Source organism: Garra rufa, chromosome 20 (assembly GCF_049309525.1).
Source record: "Garra rufa chromosome 20, GarRuf1.0, whole genome shotgun sequence".
In the NCBI taxonomy this organism is placed as follows: domain Eukaryota; kingdom Metazoa; phylum Chordata; class Actinopteri; order Cypriniformes; family Cyprinidae; genus Garra; species Garra rufa.
Genome location: NC_133380.1, coordinates 10779982 through 10799736, shown reverse-complemented (window position 1 = coordinate 10799736; position 19755 = coordinate 10779982). Strand labels below are relative to the sequence as shown.

Genomic DNA, 19755 nt, shown 5'->3' with positions numbered 1-19755 from the left:
GTGAATTGAAGAACAATAAGAAAAGTGACTACAGCTGAAGTAAGATTTTTTTTTTTTTTTTTTTAAATGCAACTAAGGTTAAGTTTGAAAACAATATGAAGACTGTTTAAGTGTGTTGCAGTATTACTAATGATCTGCAGGGATCAGTGCACTGTACTTACTCTGGCTTGGAGTACCAGTCCATTTTTTGGATTAAAAGGAAGGCCATGATCTGGAAACCCAGGCAAATGAGAATCTGGGTCAGAACTGAAAAGAGGAGAGGACCTGAGACAAGACCGGAGGGAGGTCTTCGGGGGACAAGCTCCTTCCATGCAGAGTTCAAACTCACTAGAATGAGAAAGCGAATAAAAGAAATAATAGAAAATAATTAATAGTGTAGGTACCATTCAAATCAAGTCAAGCTGAACAAGAAAGACATTAAAAATCATACTTACTGGTGAAGACGATTAGAAGAATGATGGCCATGTCGATGAAGAGAAACTGGAAGTCGCCCAGATTACTGCCAATCTGAAATGCATTTTTAATGGATCAGGGTACACAGAAAGATGTGTAATAACTACACTAAGTAGTTTAGTAAAATTAGAAATCATGACGGGGATCTTACGGAGTAGAGAAGGGCGACGCTGAGGCATTGAATAATACTGTACAGAGCCATGAACTTGAACACACAGAAGGAGGTGACGAGAGCTGCTCTGCCCTCCCTGTAGAGAAACAACACGTGTGAGACTACAAACAGGACATTTTGTGCAAAGAACATTTATCATTGGGAAACACCGTCTACAATGTTGAAGGCCAAAACAAGCACCCATCAACTCCAAATGATTCATTTTTTTTTTTAAACCTTTGATTTTAAATTCACTATACGCAAACGTCTTTTATGTGAAATATCTTATTCATGTCAGTACTAAATAAAAATTACATTCATTTTGTATGTGATAATTAACTAGATTAGACTAATTAATTTCCAGAAAGAAAGAAAAAAAATAAGAAACTAAGGAATTGACAAAATGTCCTCTTACTGTGTTTACTTACATTATTATGTTAATCAAACCCAAAAATGAAGAAACAAAAAACTGAAACAGACTAAATGCAGAAGAACTTTGGCAACGTCTCTAAGATGCTTTAAGAAACCTACCTAAAAAGCTACAGTACTGTTAAAAAGTTTAGGCACCTGTGTAAAAATGCTGTAAAATAAGGATGCTTTAAAAAAAATGTCATAAAAAGATTTTATTAATCAATTAACTTCTATTAACTAAATTAAATCAACATTTGGTGTCACCATCTTTTCTGTTTAAAGCATCTTTTGCATTAGGGGCATTTGCGCATAGTAGTTTCTTGAAGATGTTTTCTGGATTTAGTCCTTCTCAGTTTGTTCTGTTTCTTCATGTCATTCTAGACAGACTGGATGATGGTGAGATTTGTTGTCAGCATCCTTATGCAAACAAAAATCTCACTGGATTATTACAATTAATGGCAAATTGAATGTTTGGAAATGTAAACTGATATATTTCCTACTACGGCAAAAACTAGAATAACTGACCATTTTTAGCTGCTGAAAGCACTAGTGGCCCTTTGCACAGAACTGTAAATGTGGAATGTCATGTTTTTGGGTTTCTAATGTCAAAATATTACGTCAATGTAAGTTCAATAAATGATGTTACTGTATGTAACAGTTCAGTGAATTTTGTTGAAAAAAACATGATTCTTTAAAACAGAGCTGTGCTGTGGTGCAGTTAGGGCACCTGATCAAATTGGGCACGCAGGTGATACTGGGAGTTGTAGAGGTGAAGGGAGAAGCCACTGAAGCCTCCAGCTCTGACAGAGAGATCCCAGCATGAGCTCTTTTCAGTGCCTGAGGATGAAACAGACAGACATCAGCTACACTAGACACTTTCAGAACATATGATAAGCATAAAAGACACAATTGAAGTCAAAAGTTTACATACACCTTGCAGAATCTGCAAAATGTTAATTATTTTACCAAAATTAGAGGGATCATACAAAATGCATGAATTTTTTTTTATTTAGTACTGACCTGAATAAGATATTTCACATAAAAGACATTTACATACAGAGACCACAAGAAAAAAATAATAGTTGACTTTATAAAAATGACCCCATTCAAAAGTTTACATACACTTTATTCTTAAGACTGCGTTGTTACCTGAATCATCCACAGCTGTGTTATTTATGTTTAGTGATAGTTCTTCATGAGTCCCTTGTTTGTCCTGAACAGTTAAACTACCCGCTGTTCTTTAGAAAAATCCTTCAGGTCCCACAAATTCTTTGGTTTTTCACAATTTTTGTGTGTTTGAACCCTTTCCAACAATGACTGTATGCTTTTGAGATCCATTTTTTAAACACTGAGGACACCTGAGGGACTCATATTCAACTATTACAGAAGGTTCAAATGCTCACCGATAATCCAGAAGGTGATGCATTAAGAGCCAGGGGGGTGAAAACTTTTTGAATGTGAAGATCAGGGTAAATTTAACTTATTGTGTCTTCTGGGAAACATGCAAGTATCTTTTGTAGCTTCTGAAGGGCAGTACTAAATAAAATATATATATATATATTTTGGCGAAATAAATGTACACATCTTCATTCTGTTCAAAAGTTTACACCCCTGACTCTAAATGCATTGGGTTTATATATGAAGCATCAATGATTATTTGAACCTTCTGTAATAGTTGCATATGAGTCCCTCAGGTGTCCTCAGTGTTTAAAAAATGGATCTCAAAAGCATACAGTCATTGTTGGAAAGAGTTCAAACACACAAAAATTGTGAAAAACCAAAGAATTTGTGGGACCTGAAGGATTTTTCTAAAGAACAGCGGGTAGTTTAACTGTTCAGGACAAACAAGGGACTCATGAACAACTATCACTAAACATAAATAACACAGCTGTGGATCATTCAGGTAACAACACAGTAATAAGAATCAAGTCTACGTAAACTTTTGAACTGGGTTATTTTGATAAATTCACTATATGTAAACTTATTTTATGTGAAATATCTTATTCAGGTCGGTACTACATAAAAAAATAACGCATTTTGTATCCCTCTTATTTTGGTAAAATAATTAACATTTGCACATTCTGCAATGTGTATGTAAACTTTTGACTTTGTAACCTTTAAAATACTTAAAAATTTTGAGGTCTCTCACCCCACAGTCGTTCGCTCCATCTCCACACATTCCTACAAAATAGCTGGAGAAAAGAGGAAAAAAGGTTGATTAGAAAATGTGAGTGGTACTTTGCAAAACCCCAAATATAAACAACTAAATAGACAGCTCTCTTGGAGCGTGTGTGTTGAATACTCACTCTACACTTTCTAATGTCTCAACAAGCTGAGTCTTCTGGTCAGGTGCCATCCTTGCAAATACTGTTCCATGAAGCACCAGCTACACCAATAACCATTAAAATACCATAAATACCATATACAACATAAGGAACATTTGTAAAAATTATATTTTTTGCTGACCTTCTGTAGCAAGTCCTGGAAATGCTCAATAATTACAGCAAAAGATTTGCCGCTCATGGCAAAGTGATACTGTTCCTGCATTTTCATCTCATCCACAGAATGCCCATCTTCCATAATAACCTCCATCTCCTGTCATGAGAGAACACAAGTACAGAGATGCTAAAGATTATGCTTTTTGCCATAAGTGCTGATTACCATCGATTAATGTATATTGTATGGCCATGTGTACACCCATTGGAAATGACCTTACTATAACAGTGATTTTGCTAAAGGTAACTAAAAACTGTCAATATGCCACACATACTGGTGATTGATCTTAAACCATATTAGCCTAATTTCCACAAAACAGCAGTGACTGTGTCTGGCCAGTAGATGGCGCACTGACCTCTAGTTTAGTGGCCTTGTTCGAGTGTTTGCTGGGTTTGTCGGCATAGTGCCAGTTTATCTTGGCAGCCTGGCCGTCTTTAGGGGGCAGAGCGTCGGCAATAATGACTCTGTCTTGCGGCTGAATCATGCCGCAGTCTCGTGCCACAGAGATGGCTGTCAGCATGTTGTCACCTACATGGAAAAGGAAAAGACGTAGAAAACCTTTACAAAAACATACTTCAGTAGTCATTTTTAAATCCCATTCAGAGACTTTCAGACCATCTAATAGACTGGTATAAAGGTATAGCACTTTTTCTTGTTGGGGGACAGAGATGATGGCTGGCATCTGGCAATGACCCAGTGTTCCTCATGATTGTATGAGTGAGTCATATACAAACTCAATCTGCTTAAGTTCACAATGCTGCATTCAGCCTCGTCTGAACTTTGGAGAGCTTGGCTGGTAATCTGGAGACCTGAGAACCTTATTAGACGAGATTCCAAGAATACCTAATGAATTAAGCTTCAAAGCTCCCAGACTCCTGTCTGCCTGAGGCTGGTCACTCTAAACTCCCTTCCATCTTCAAATAACATGGCCATATCCAACTCCTGTTAAAAACTATATGTATATGCTACTATATACAGTCAAACCAAAGTTCAAAATTTCTCACATTATCACAGTTTATTTGCTACAATTTAGAAAATGGTAATAAAATATGACAAGAACTCAAGTTAAGTTGACACACAAGTTAAACTGTGTCAGAACAAAATCATCTTGATAATGTCAGATAACTTTGATAGAAAGGTATGTAACAAAACATGGTCAGGTCAAAGTGTCAAATAAAATTTTTGGTCCCAAATTTTTATCAATTTTACTGGTAGTCCACTGTATTTAGAATTTAATACAGTTACTTCATTTTGCTCTCCTCACTTTAGTGTCCTGCACCCACTAGTGAAAAAATATAAAAAATTATATGAAAGAAATTAATACTTCTATTCAGCAAGTACACATTAAACTGATCAAAAGTGACAGTAAGACATTCATAATGTCATATAAAATTTGTATTTCAAATAAATGCTGTTCTTTTGATCTTTTTTTATCAAATAATCTTTAAAAAAATTAGTAACACCACAAAATTGGCATATTACAATGATTTCTGTGGATCACGTGACACTAAAGATGGGTAATGATGCTGAAAATTTAGAAATATATTATATTTTAAAATACATTTGAAAAATTCTAAAGTTCAAGCTAGTTTAAAATATAAAACAGAAAACAATTTAAATAATTTTTTTTAAGATTAATTTTTAATGGCAATTTTGCCATTATTGTGATAGGACAGTGAGTAATGACAGGAAGCAAAGTCGGAGGGAGAGAAAGAAGTTTTCCAGGTTTTCTGAACTGACGCAGTCATGTTTTCTTTACCTGTGACCATAACGGTGCGTATGTTTGCACGCCGTAGATCATCCAGTACACCTGGAGTTTCTGTTTTCAGCTTGTTCTGCATGATGATCAAACCCAGAAAATCCATATTTTTCTCAATTTGATCCCTGCAGAGGAAGAGAAACCAAATATAGTACAACATTAATCCTGAGCACAACATGATAAAAGTTACAAAATAATTTAGTGTTATGCTGTAAAAGACTTTGTTTTGTTAAAGTGTTAGAAAAGAGCTCAAACTTTAAACTTTACCGGTTAATGTTCTGCACTTTGTGAAATGTAAGTTTGGATTCCAGCCGTCTGTGTGCCAGCGCGATGACCCGGAAACCCTGTTTGGTGTAGTCCTCCAGAACATCCGCGAAATCCTCTGGTACTGTGGTGCATTGTGAGGAAAAAACAGCAACTTTAAGCCAACATTTATTTAAAAAAAAGATTTGATATTAAAGGGACAGTTCACCCAATAATGAAAATTATTATTACATGATTTACTCACCCTCAAGCCATTATTGGTGTATACGATCAGGGCTTAAAAACGAAAAAAAAATCCATTCGGTTCACTCCGAGCAGAATCGATATTATAACGTTTCTGTTCTTGCGTTCCTCATTAAACAATACGTTCCGAGAACGGTTTTCTAGAAAAAATACCGGTTAATAACGTTATTTTATTACACGGCGCGATAGATAGATAGATAGATAGATAGATAGATAGATAGATAGATAGATAGATAGATAGATAGATAGATAGATAGATAGATAGATAGATAGATAGATAGATAGATAGATAGATAGATAGATAGATAGTGTGTGCCTTTTAATAACATGTTGGCATTATGTTTACAAATGATTCAACCAAATTCCGTGTTCGTGTCATCTGAACTTCTTGTCTTTAAAACCGAAAGTAAACGAGTTCACCTGAAGGCCGTAACTAGGGTTTGAAAATTAGTGAGGTCCGAAGTAAGGTTGAGAAACACCGCTTTAATTAATGTTTTTTTGATGACTTAACGTTGACTAAAGAGCATGAGACGTCTTCCTGCTGGCCAGTAACGGTAACGTTATTTGTCATAGTAGCCTATTTCATTCTGTAACAAACAGATTTGTATTATGCTATTGTTTTTGATAGTGTTATACATTTCTTTCAGATATTAACGATGATCGCTGCGTTTGTCTTACCGATTGTGTTATCTTCCTGTCAGCAATTAAATTACAGATTGTCTAAAAGATTTTTTTTATGAATGTACAATGTTGCCGGATATTGCTACGAAAAACAAGCAATTACAAAAATAAAGAAAAAGATATCCGAAATAAGTTCAAATCTTGTGTTTTGTAAATAAGATTAATATATCAGTAACACTAACGTTCAGCTTTCCACTTTATAAACGTCCCAAAGTGTCACAATAAATTGGAAAAATGAGTCAAAATACACGTATAATAGGTGGATCTGGCAACAAACGGAGGCTGCACACGCGCTCTCACTCAACGCGCTCTCAAGCCTCGTTCACTGCGCTAGCTTCTCGCATCAACATGAATTGCAAACACTCATGTGATATGAGGTGGTTTAAACGGCTAAATAATCATTCAGAGAGCTTGGCATTTTATTTTTGAATATACAAAAATGACCGAGGTCCGGACCTCGGTGACCTCATAGCTGGCTACGGCATATTCCTTACCTAATATAGCCAATTATAGGCTATTTTCACTCAAACAAAACAGAACTCCAGATAGTTATGCTTTTACATTTAATGCATAAAAGCAAAAGAAAACGTAATGCATAATTTTAACTACAAGTTTTAATTAGGCTACAATAACTTAAACCTAAACATACCTTTGCACATGAAACAGCCAGGTGCTTGGTAACCAGCTCGTCGCATCAGAAAGGGCTCTGCTTATGTCTGCTTCGCGGGCATTTCACGGTGTATGCGTCACCGTCGCATTTGCGCACACAATTTGAATTCATGTTTTTGGTCTGCCAAATTGATATAATAAAGAGAACGATAAAAATACCGTTATTAACCGGTTAATTTGGAATTTCTGTTTCCGTTTCTGTTCAGAACGATTACAATTGATTTTGTTTTCGTTTTTGTTTTTGTTCCTGTTCAATGTCATTTGTTTTCGGTTTTCGTTTTCGTTCCTTGAACCGGTTCAGAGCCCTGTATACGATTTTCTTCTTTCAGATGAATACAATCAGAGTCATTTTAAATAATGTTCTGGCTCTTCCAAGCTTTATGATGGCAGTGAATGGGTGTTGAGATTTTGAAGCAAAATAAAGTGCATCAATCCATCATAAAAAGTACTCCACACAGCTCCAGGGCATCAAAGGATTAGTCCACTTTCAGAACAAAAATCACCCCCTTTTCATCCAAAATGTTCATGTCTTTCTCTTCTTAGTTGTAAAGAAATTATGTTTTTTGAGGAAAACATTTTAGGATTTCTCTCCATATAGTGGACTTCTATGGTGCCCCCAAGTTTGAACTTCCAAAATGCAGTTTAAATGCAGCTTCAAAGGGCTCTAAGTGATCCCATCCAAGAAAGAAGGGTCTTATCTAGCAAAACGATAGGTCATTTGAAACAAATTGACAATTTATACACTTTTTAAACCTCAAATGCTCATCTCATCTCGTCTCTGCGATGCAATGCACATGCGTAGTCTGTGATCTGGGTCAATACAGTTAGGGAATTTCGACAAACTCCCATCTTGTTTTAGTCTTAGGTACTTCTGCAGTGATGTAGGGCGATTTTTTAAGTTGGGGAAGAAAACGAGTTTTTCGACATAACCTAAATTTATTGACCCGGATTACACAGACTACACAAGACGAGCATTTGAGGCTAGAAAGTATATAAATTGTCAATTTGTTTTGAAAATGAAAGATCGTTTCACTAAATAAGACCCTTCTTACTCAGCTGGGATCGTTAAGAGCCATTTGAAGCTGCATTTAAACTGCATTGTGGAAGTTCAAACTCGTGGGCACCATAGAAGTCCACTTTATAGAGAGAAATCTTAAAATGTTTCTCAAAAACAATTTCTTCATGACTGAAAAAAGACATGAACATCTTGGATGACAAGGGGGTCAGTACATTATCTGTAAATTTTTGTTCTGAAAGTGAACTACTCCTTTAATAAAGACTTTCTGAAGCGATTTGATGTGTGAGAGAAAGAAAAACATCCATATTTAAAACTTTATAAGTCATAATCTCTATCTTTACTAACTGTCATACACGCGTTTAGGAGAGATTGGCATAGGATGCAGGCAAACATGGAAGGGCAGAAGAGGAAGCAAAACAACATGAATTAGATGTACAAAATAAGGATTTGTAAAGAAAAATATTGGAGGATTTTGATACAAGCCAAGAGGAAACTGGTTTTCCTTTGCTGTAAACAAAACTAGGTTCTCATGAGACTAGCATATCCTTGCTACGCCTATGTCCCATGTCATCCGCAGGAACACCACTCTCTCATGAACGCACATACGACAGTTAGCGAAAGCTAAAGATTATGGTTTAAACGGTTAAATATGAATATTTTTCTTACACAAACACATCGATTCCCTTCAGAAGGCCTTCATTAACCCTCTGGAGCCATGTGGAGCACTTCTTATGATGGATGGATACACTTTAATGGACTTTATGGAAAATTTCAACACCCATTCACTCCTATTATAAAGCTTGGAAGAGCCAGAACTTTTTTTTTTTAAATATAACTCCAATTACATGCGTCTGAAAGAAGAAAGTCTTATACACATAAGATGGCTTGAGGGTGAGTAAATCATGGGGTATTTTTCATTTTTGGATGAACTATTTTTAAAACTATTTTTACCCTTTTAAAACAGATGGATCTTTCACTGACCTGTTTCTTTCTTACACAGGCTTGCCACAACCTCCGGTGCTCCTTTCAGATAGGCGTCCATGCGTCTCTCTCCAATCTGCCGAACCACCACGCTCATTCTCTGCAGGGCGGAGGAGAAAGAGAACTGCCGCACGATACCGATCATATATGATGCCTGCAGGATAAAAAAAAAAAAAAAATAGACAGTATATAAACACCCATTTGTGTCCATAACAACATTTATAAATGCATTTAATATTAGCAATTGTACATACCGAGAGCTCATAGAGTTCAGACAGTTCCTGAGGAAAAAAAAAAAAAAAAAAGCAAGATATTAGAACGTTTTAAATACAAATAATTTAGATTCTAATAATCAAAGAAATGCTTACCATGTCCTGTTCAGGTGATATTACTGGTGGCGGTAGAAGCTGATTGGGTGGTTTTACGTAAGTGAGTTCAATGCGGTCGTGGTGAGCCGTCTCCTCTTCTGTAGCTTCCACCAATATCTGAAGAGCACAGATAGACAGAGTGACACCAAAATAAATAAGTACAACTTGTTCCAAAACTTGAATGAGAATATTTGAAAATGTTCTCCAGTCACAGCAGACACTGACCCAGCCTGTGGCTTCGAACATCTTGAGGTCTAGTGGATCTCCAGAGAGCTGACCCTCAATCTTGGTGAGGGAGTGACAGGTGGCCATGCAGGACACAAACTTGGTTGTAACCAAGCTCTTATCATCTGCTTTTTCTTCTGAATGGTGGAATCTAGGAAACAGAGATTCTTTGGTCAGAAATGTAATTAAAGGGTCTGCAGTGTTAATTCAAAGGCAACTGATCATTTATAATTATCATTATTTTGTAAGTAACACATTTTATAAATATATTACTTTATCGTTATTTTATAAAAATGATCATACCTGCCATCGTCTGTTCGCTGAATTCCCCACATATCCAAGCCATCTTCTGTAAGGGTGCCTGTCTGAAATGAGGCAGAATAATAAAACAATAAAAAAAATACTAAAAGCAAGCCTTAATTGTTTGTATGGTGATGACAATAACAACAACACAATACATTTTATTATATTAATATTATTAGTATAATTTATATTATTATTATTATTAGTAGTAGTAATAATCAGTTAATTAAATATATTATTAATATTACCAATAATAGTAGTTATGATATAATAGTAATTATAATAAATGAATAAAAATAAATTAATAATATTTAACTAATAACTAAATATTAAATTAAAAATAAATTTTAATGTTAAATAAAAGCATTGCTAATGTATTGTATGACACAGAATAGATTTTTCAAAATTACTGAAAGCAATCCTTAACTGTTTGTTGGATGACAACAACACAATCCATTTTATTATATTATTATTATTAATATAATTAATATTATATTAGTAGTAGTAGTAGTAATAATAAACAGTTTATTAAAAACCTAATTTTACTCATATTATTACTAATAATAGTAATGTGATACAACAATATTAATAATAAAATAAACAAATACACTGTTTAATAACTAAATATTCAAATTACTAAACAAAAATAAACAAAATATATAAATGATGAATAAAAGCATTGCTAATGATGCAGAATAATAAGAATAAAAAACAAAAAGCAAGCCTTAACTGTTTGTGAGATAATTAATAATAATAATAATAATATCCATTTTACTATATTAATATTATTAGTATAATTCATAATAATAATATTAATTATTATTATTAGTAGTAGTAGTAGTAATAAACCGTTTAATTAATAATCGATTGTATTAATATTACCAGTAACAGTAATGAAATAATACAAAAATAATAATTACTAAACATAAATAAATAATATAATTGATAATTACAAGCAACAATAGGATAATATTACAGAATAATAATTAAAATAATACTAAAAGCAAGCCTTAATTGTTTGTATGATGATAATGATGATGATGATAATAATAATAATTATAATAACACCACCACCACCACAATAATCCATTATATTAATATTATCAGTACAATAATAATAATAATAATAATAATAATAATAATTATTATTATTATTATTATTATTGGTAGTAATAACCAGTTGAAATTAAATAATAAATTTCATCAATATTATAACCAATAATAGCAATGTTATAATACAATAATTATAATAGATGAACAAAAATAAATACATTGTTTAATAACTAAATATTAAATAATTATTAAACAAAAATAAATATTAAATAATATAAATAATAAAGTGTAAATAAATAAGCTGCCAAAATGTCATAATTCACCTAAATTCACCCTAGATTTATGAAAAATAACAAGATTAAATGTGTGTACTAAAGCAGAGTTGTTTTTCAAAAGACAACCAAAAGAAAGTGACTTCAGTTTCCCATATTTACCTTGTCAAAGCACACCAGGTTTAGCTGCCCACAGATGTTGATTCTTTGTGGGCTGATGGAGAATATCCCGACTTTCCTGAGACGCCGCTGAGCATAGACGATGCCTGCTGTCATGGCTGCCGGCAGCGCAGGGGGCACCGTGATAGTAATGATGTCCAGAGACTTGACTATGATTTCCTTAACTGGTTCCTGCAGGATACACAACATACCAATAAAGTGCATATTTTCCATACTGTATTTACTAGATTCATTGAACTGGTCACACTCTGCTAGAACTTACATTTAAACTTCTGCTCAAAGCTACATACACAAATTCTGTTATATAATTAATATCAAATGCTGCCGTTTCCTTTAAGACAGTGAAGATAGATTCAAACCTGATTTATGATTTTCATGACCAACGAATAGACAAAGACGACACTGGCAACGGCCACCAGGCACAGCAGGAACATGTAGGCGTCCCGGTACAGTTTAAAGTCTGTGGGTTTGGGGTACAGGATAGAGCGGATGAGCTGCCCTTTAGAGGTGCTGAAACCTGCAAAAGAAAAAAACATAATGAAACTGTAAGCATATACATATGGGCATACATAGGCAGTATATTAAAGCACCAGCCAGGCATGATTATGCTTTCTACTAAGGTAGCTTTTTTGGCTGAATACAGACCATAATACTTGCGATACAAATTAGTTGACAAAAAAATTCTAAAATGCCAGGCAAAGTATAAGAGACGTTGCTTATAATGTAGTTCAAGTAGCCTTCTAACCTGTCCGGACCACCACGGCTTTGACCATTTCTCCCGTGTAGTAGCGGGTCTGTATGACGTGTGTGCCGCAGAAGAGCGTATGTCTTTTGTGTTCCTCTGTGCTATAGATCATGTCTCCATCCCCACCCTTCTTGTCCCGCTGAGGGTTCGGAAGGTCAGTCTTTGTGACTGGAACACTTTCACCTGAATGTAGGATATGAGAGAAGAGATACATCTGTAAGACATGTAGATCTATTTTGTTCACAGATAATAAAAAATATGCTCATGCGAAAAAACTGCTGTTAAAGTGATAGTTCACCCAAAAATTTCAAATCATTAATTACTTATGTCTTTCCAGACCTGTAATACCTTCATTCATCTTTAGAACACAAATTAAGATATTTAATAAATCCGAGAGGTTTATATCCCTGCATAGACAGCAACGCAACTTCCATGTTTAAGGCCCAGAAAGGTAGTAAGGACATTGTTAAAAAAAAAAATACAAGTGACAGAAATCTTAATTTGTGTTCTGAAGATGAAGAAAGGTCTTACGGGCTTGGAACGGCATGAATGTGAGAAATTATTGACAGAATTTTCATTTCTAGGTGAACTATCCCTTTAAACAATGACAATACTAGTTATTCTATACTAGTGATCACAAAGCACAAAATAAACATGAAATCTGTAACATTAACACAAAATAATTAGAATGATGCTCATTTTATTAGCACAAGTGAAACATTTTAGAGAAGAAAGCTAAAATTAATAAATTCTTACATTGATTAATTATTACATTTATTTAAAATATATATTTAAATAAAAAAAAATTAATTGTAAGGGAATAAAACTTTTGCCAATATTTTAAGACCCTCTGAAAACACACTTTTTCTCAGAAAAAAACCTTGTTTTAAGAGATTAAAACATACATATATATACACACATATACATATATATATATATATATATATATATATGATTCACATATTTGCAATATGTTTGAGTGATCATGAGTTATAATTTCAAAGGAATATAAAGTTGAAGTCAAAAGTTTTCATAAACCTTGCCGAATCTACAAAAAGTTAACTATTTTACCAAAATAAGAGGGATCATACAAAATGATTCTAATTTAGTACTGACCTAAATAAGATAAGATATTTACATATACGTTTACATATAGTCCACAAAAGAAAATTGAATTTATAAAAATGACCCTCCAAAAGTTTACATACGCTTGAAAAAAAAAAATTTAGGCACAATAAGAAAAATGTACACATCTTCATTCTGTTCAAAAGTTTTCGCCCCCAGCTCTTAATGCATTGTGTTTCCTTCCTTGTGTAATGGTTGCATATGAGTCCCTCAATTGTCCTCAATCATTCAGACATTGTTGGGTTCAAATACACAAAAATACATTAACAAAAAAACATGCATTTTGTATTATCCCTGTAATTTTATTAAAATAATTAACATTTTGCAGATTCTGCAAGGTGTATGTAAACTTTTGACCAAATCCCCCTCCCTAATCAACTTCTATGACATTGCATTTGCACGCAACCAATCACCTGTGAGCATGCTCTCATTAACAATGCAGGTTCCGCAGATGAGCACCGCGTCACAGGGCATGATGGTCCCGTTGCTGGGGATGACGATAACATCGCCGGGGACCAAGTCTGTGGACAGGGCTTCCTCTGTTTCTGTACAGCAAAAACAGAAGACAGAGAGAGAGGAAGAGAGGGAATGAGTGAGCAGTGAAATAAAACCAGTGTCTCAGCAGATCACTTATTACCCATACTTCCTTGCACAGGAGGCAGAGTGCTGACTCATTGTGATTTTGGCCACTGCGCCAGGCTCCCTGATGCAGGTAATCCAGGCCTGCAGCAGCGCCCGTCATTACAAATATACTTAGAGTGAGAAAAATGCTTTTTCAGTACATCTGAGCCGTACCGTTTTCGCCCCTGTAGACCGTAACTCGAACAGTACTGTGTGCTGCCACCATGTCGTGCAGCATTACATATTGCTGTAAAACAATAAAAAGAAAAGTTAATGTGAAGCACAAACAAACATTCACCTGACTAGGCAGCATAAAGCATAGATAATTCAATAGGCATATAAAAATACACACATTAACTGATAACAGACCTTTGATTACGCAATCGGAAAATTAGCATCAACTTTAACCTTGGATATGCCCCGTGACAAACACCTTTCCTTGATAACTCTAAAATAAAACTTTATACTGATCTAGTAGTAAAAACATAGAAATCAAAAAGGTTGCAATGTTATCTTTATTATGCATGAGTCATCAGTGTTTGTTATTCTAAAATAAGAAAATCACATTAAAATTAAAAAGAAATATTGCTTTGAAAATGACTATTTATTTATAGGTTGACTTTAGTCTTTAATAAAAAAGTTTATTATTACTAAATTATTTCTTATGAATAACTGTGATTTAATTGTTTAATTATTGTGATATTATAATTATATTTATTATAGTTTATTCATTAATTTTCCTAGCCTTGTTAATAAAATATTTAATCATTCAATTTTAAAAAGTATGTACTATGCTAAAATAGAACTCAATTTATAGTATTAAAGTATATAATAAATATGTGGTATAATATACAAAATAGTATACGGAATTAATATAGGTAATTTAATGGTTAATAATAGCAAACACTTAATTTACACACACACACACACACACACACACACACACACACATATTATATATATATATATATATATATATATATATATATATGTATATGTATATGTGTGTGTGTGTGTGTGTGTGTGTGTGTGTGTGATTTTTGTCTTATATAAAATAACACACACACACACACACACATATACATATACATATATATATATATATATATATATATATATATATATATATATATATATATATATATATATATTTTTTTTTTTTTTTTTTTTAATTACATTTATTAGTAATACTACATTTATAATAGTATAGAATATAAAATGTATAGTAAGTCTAGACATAATTATCTTGTATATCATACAAAATAAAACTGAAATTTATTGTTGGTTATTTATTAGTTAATAAAAATTTTAATGCTATTTATTTAAATTAAATCAACATCTTACAAACCTATGGAAAACCCATTTCTGTCAGTGAATAAAAAAAAAATTATTAATTAATTAAAAAAGGTTATTGCGACTTTTTCTCTCACAGTTTATATCTCTCAATTCTGAGAAAAAAAAAAGAATGTAAAGAATGTAATTCTGAGAAATAGAATAGAGAAAAAGTCAGAATCGCGAGAAATGAACTTTTTGCTCAAAATTGTGAGTTTATTGCGAGTATCTCACAATTCTGGCTTCATAACATGCAACTGCGAGTTAAGTTAGATTTGTAAGATATAAACTCATACTCAGAATTGTGAGATATAAACGTAATTTTCTCAAAATTGGAATTTATAAAATCGCAATTGCGAGTTTCTATCCCACAATTTTGAGAAAAAGGTGAAAAAGGTCAGAATTGCGATATATAAACTCCAGAAAATTTTCCAGAAAAAAGTCAGAATTACAAGTTTTTGTCTTGCAATTGTGAACATTTCTCACAATTGTGTTTATATCATGCAATTCTGAGGAAAAAGTAAAAATTGTGAGTTTACATCTCAAAATTCTGACTTTATAACTTGCAGTTGTGAGTTTATATCTCATAAAAGAGGGAAAAAGTCTGAATTGTGAGATAAAAAGTCGCAATAACCTTTTATTTTTTTATTCAGTGGCAGAAATGAGCTTCCATACAAACCAGTCATCTTGAAATTTAAAACTCAAATTCTGCCCTATATTACTCACTGAACATTTCGTTCCATCAGTATGGAAATAAAATGTTTTGCGAATGGTTTCTGCTTACCTTTTTAATAGTGTAGAGAGAGGTAGCTATTGATATGACTGACATGACGACTATGGCCATTGCGTAGTAATAGTATTCATCAGTACACCACAGGATAACACTGAAGAGCTGGAAGATGTAGAAAGGATTGAGGACCTGAAAAAGAGAGAAAGAAGTATCAGTTCCTTTATTTCAAGTTCCTGTGAAGATATATTCACAACAGCAGAGTCAGCAGTGCTGTGTCATGCTGTTCTCCGGCTGGGGGTCAGTTTCACATTTCAGCCGTACCTCCTTAATTAGCAGCTTGAAAAGAGAAGGCACTTTCACGTCTATTTCATTCAGTCCGAAAAAAAATCTCCTAAAATAAAGAAGAAAAATATTCAACAAATATATACAGATCAACAAGTCAACTTTACACTTGAGCACAGCAAGCAACATTTACTTCCAGGTAGAGCAACTGACAAATTCAAGCAAAGGTTTCACCTGTACTCCTGCTGGTTTTTGTTGAGCCCGGCGCTGTGCTTTGAGTGGATGGATGAGCAGGTTATGCTCTGATCTTCCAGGCCTCTGCAGAACAGTGAAAACAACAGTTTTAGAAATTAAAAAACAACCAGCAGATTCAGGGATTATAAACACGTGCGTTTTCTTACTTCAATACTTCAAAGTTCTGCATGGTGTCGTTCCAAAAGTATTTAGTGCTGTGTAGGGTAAAATAACGTAACTGTAATACAAAAAAGAAAGAAAAAGTTGAGTTTGTAAATACTAGAATTTGTGGAAAATGCTTTTTTGGATGGGATGGATTTTATGCGGGTGATACCGGTACACGCTGGTCCCCTGGATTCCAGGTGATTTTCCCAGGGGTGGAGTCAGAGGGATTGTGGGCGTGGTCATTGGCCTGAGGGGAGGCGGTCTGAGAGGCCAGGTTGTCATTGTCATAAGGGTCCTTCCCAGGGGCCTGTATTATCCGAACCTTCGCTCGAAACCAGCGCTTGAACTCATCCTATAGACAAACACACACATATCCAAAACTTGACTTTATCCACTTCAAACAGGCAGAAACAAAAACAACTTGTGATATTAATGAAAAAACAAAAAATGTTGTAGGAAAATTTGAAAACTTTGCATTGTAGTGGTACACAAACTATCATGTTTGTAAAGGTATAGCCCTAAATTAAAGGGATTGTTTACCCCATGATTCACTCACCCTCAAGCCATGCTAGGTGTATTTGACTTTATTCTTTCAGACAAATACTATCAGAGTTATATAAAAAAAAATCCTGGCTTTTACAAACTTTATAAATGGCGGTGAATGGGTGTTGAGATTTTGAAGTCCAATAATATGCATCCATCCATTATTATAAGTACTCCACATGGCTCCGAGGGGTTAATAAAGGCCTTCTGAGGCAAACTGATGCGTTTGTGCAAAACTTTGCATTGTAGTGGTACACAAACTATCATGTTTGTAAAGTTATACCCCTAAATTAAAGGGATAATTCACCCCATGATTCACTCACCCTCAATCCATACTAGGTGTATTTGACTTTATTCTTTCAGACAAATACAATCAGAGTTCTTTAAAAAAAATCCTGGCTCTTACAAACTTTATAATGGCAGTGTATGGGTGTTGAGATTTTGAAGTCTAATAAAGTGCATCCATTGTTATTAAAAGTACTCCACATGGCTCCAGGGGGTTAATAAAGGCCTTCTGAGGTAAGAAAAACATCGATATTTAAAACTTCATAAAGCATAATCTCTAGCTGTTCTAGCTCTTCTGTTGTATGCGCATTCACAAGAGATTGGCGTTCCAGCGGATAACGTAGGCATAGCGTAAGCTCCGGTGAGAATATGATAGTCTCGTTTTGTACTTCTAATTTGTGACCGGTGTTTCTTTAGCTCTCTTCTATGCACTTCCACATTCATCACCATGCTCGCCCACATCCTGCGTCATCCACTGGAATACCACTCACTTGTGAACATGTGTATGACAGTTAGTGGAAGCTAGAAAATACGGTTTAAAAGTTTTAAATATGGATATTTTTCTTACACAAACGCATTGATTTCCTTTAGAAGCCCTTTATTAGCCTCCCAGAGCCATGTGGAGCACTTTTATGATGGATGGATGCACTTTATTGGTCTTCAAAATCTCAACACCCATTCACTGCCATTATAAAGCTTGGAAGAGCCAGGATTTTTTCAAAGTAACTCAGACTGTATTCTTCTGAAAGAAGTTAGTTATGTACACTCAGGATGGCTTGAGGGTGAGTAACTCATGGGGTAATTTCATTTTTGGGTGAACTGTCTTTTTAAAGAATTTCAAGGTGAGATTTGCCAGCATTCATGTTACAACACAAACAGATTTGCTGAATACCACTGCACTGTAATTATGACCGGCAGTCATTCACTAATTATCTGCCTCAGATTTGAGGGTTATCTACCAATAAACATGACGTCAGAAGCATTATGCAATTCATAGTTATCCTAAAGACTATCAAGGTGAAGCATGTGAACTATTTAGTGTTAACTTCTCCTACATAAAATCACGCAGAAACACATGCACTGATAAAGCAAAAGTGTGAAATTGCACACAAAGGCACATTTAATACTGTTATTAATATGAAAATGTTTACTTTCTGAAATGTCTGTAGTTTTATTATGCATAATTAAGTGCTAATTTATTTATTGATTGATTGTCTGGTTACTTTACTGTATGTTTAACACCAATAATATTGAACAAAAATTATATTTCATAATATTTACTTATAGTATAGAGCACAAAAATAAAACAAAATGTATAGTGTGTATTATATTTAAAATTTTATATACACACCGAAAAATACAAAAAAACAATATTGCTGCAAAATGTTATTACAATATAAAATAAGGGTTTTATTTTAATATATATTAAAATATATTTTTTTCTGTGATACAAAGCTGAATTTTCATCAGCCATTACTCCGGTCTTCAGTGTCACATGATCCTTCAGAAATCATTCTAATATGCTGATTGATTATTAGAATTATCAATGTTGGAAACGGTTATATTGTTTTAGAACCTGTGATATTTTTCAGAAATTCAGAATTCTTTGATGAATAAAAAGTTAAAAAGAAAAGCATTTATTCAAAATATAAGTCTTTGCTGTCACCTTTTATCAATTTAACACATCCTTGCTGAATAAAAATAATAATTTCTTTAAAAAAAAAAAAAAGAAGAAAGAATACAAATTTACTGACTGCATATTAGAATGATTTTTGAAGGTTAATGTGACCCTGAATAATGCAGTAATGATGCTGAAAAATTCAGCTTTGATCACAGAAATAAATAAAAATTTTTAATGTTCATTAAAACAGAAAAATGTTGTTCCATATTGTAATAATATTTCACAATATTAAATTTTTTTCTGTAAATTTTTGATCAAATAAACGTAGCCTTTATGAGCATTAGAAACTTATTTTAAATGCATTAAAAATCTTACCGATCCCAAACCTTTGACTGACAGTGTATGTATATGTATATACACACACACACACACACACACACACATATATATACACACACACATACATATATGTGAACCCTGCATAGCTTGGGCCATAAAAATATTCTATTGTTTGTATATATTTATTTTGTATCCATGCTATGTCT

At 33.6% G+C, this 19755-nt stretch overlaps 1 protein-coding gene across 2 annotated transcripts in view; it reads right to left on the bottom strand.

Annotated features, from left to right (window-relative positions):
• Nucleotides 1–19755, bottom strand: part of atp13a3 (ATPase 13A3) — a 64279-nt gene that overhangs the window by 10705 nt on the left and 33819 nt on the right. For both annotated transcript variants that reach the window (XM_073825464.1, XM_073825465.1), the window contains exons 5-29: nucleotides 16931–17113; nucleotides 16764–16834; nucleotides 16597–16680; nucleotides 16402–16471; nucleotides 16135–16269; nucleotides 14193–14265; nucleotides 13811–13942; nucleotides 12273–12455; nucleotides 11887–12044; nucleotides 11510–11698; nucleotides 10023–10084; nucleotides 9720–9870; nucleotides 9495–9611; nucleotides 9381–9407; nucleotides 9127–9280; nucleotides 5538–5658; nucleotides 5271–5395; nucleotides 3867–4039; nucleotides 3482–3610; nucleotides 3322–3401; nucleotides 3165–3207; nucleotides 1743–1852; nucleotides 605–701; nucleotides 435–507; nucleotides 162–327 (exon numbers count right to left, since the gene is read on the bottom strand). In XM_073825464.1, the coding sequence (XP_073681565.1) occupies nucleotides 162–327; nucleotides 435–507; nucleotides 605–701; nucleotides 1743–1852; nucleotides 3165–3207; nucleotides 3322–3401; nucleotides 3482–3610; nucleotides 3867–4039; nucleotides 5271–5395; nucleotides 5538–5658; nucleotides 9127–9280; nucleotides 9381–9407; nucleotides 9495–9611; nucleotides 9720–9870; nucleotides 10023–10084; nucleotides 11510–11698; nucleotides 11887–12044; nucleotides 12273–12455; nucleotides 13811–13942; nucleotides 14193–14265; nucleotides 16135–16269; nucleotides 16402–16471; nucleotides 16597–16680; nucleotides 16764–16834; nucleotides 16931–17113 (2906 nt within the window). The remainder of the gene's footprint in view (nucleotides 1–161; nucleotides 328–434; nucleotides 508–604; nucleotides 702–1742; nucleotides 1853–3164; nucleotides 3208–3321; nucleotides 3402–3481; nucleotides 3611–3866; nucleotides 4040–5270; nucleotides 5396–5537; nucleotides 5659–9126; nucleotides 9281–9380; nucleotides 9408–9494; nucleotides 9612–9719; nucleotides 9871–10022; nucleotides 10085–11509; nucleotides 11699–11886; nucleotides 12045–12272; nucleotides 12456–13810; nucleotides 13943–14192; nucleotides 14266–16134; nucleotides 16270–16401; nucleotides 16472–16596; nucleotides 16681–16763; nucleotides 16835–16930; nucleotides 17114–19755) is intronic.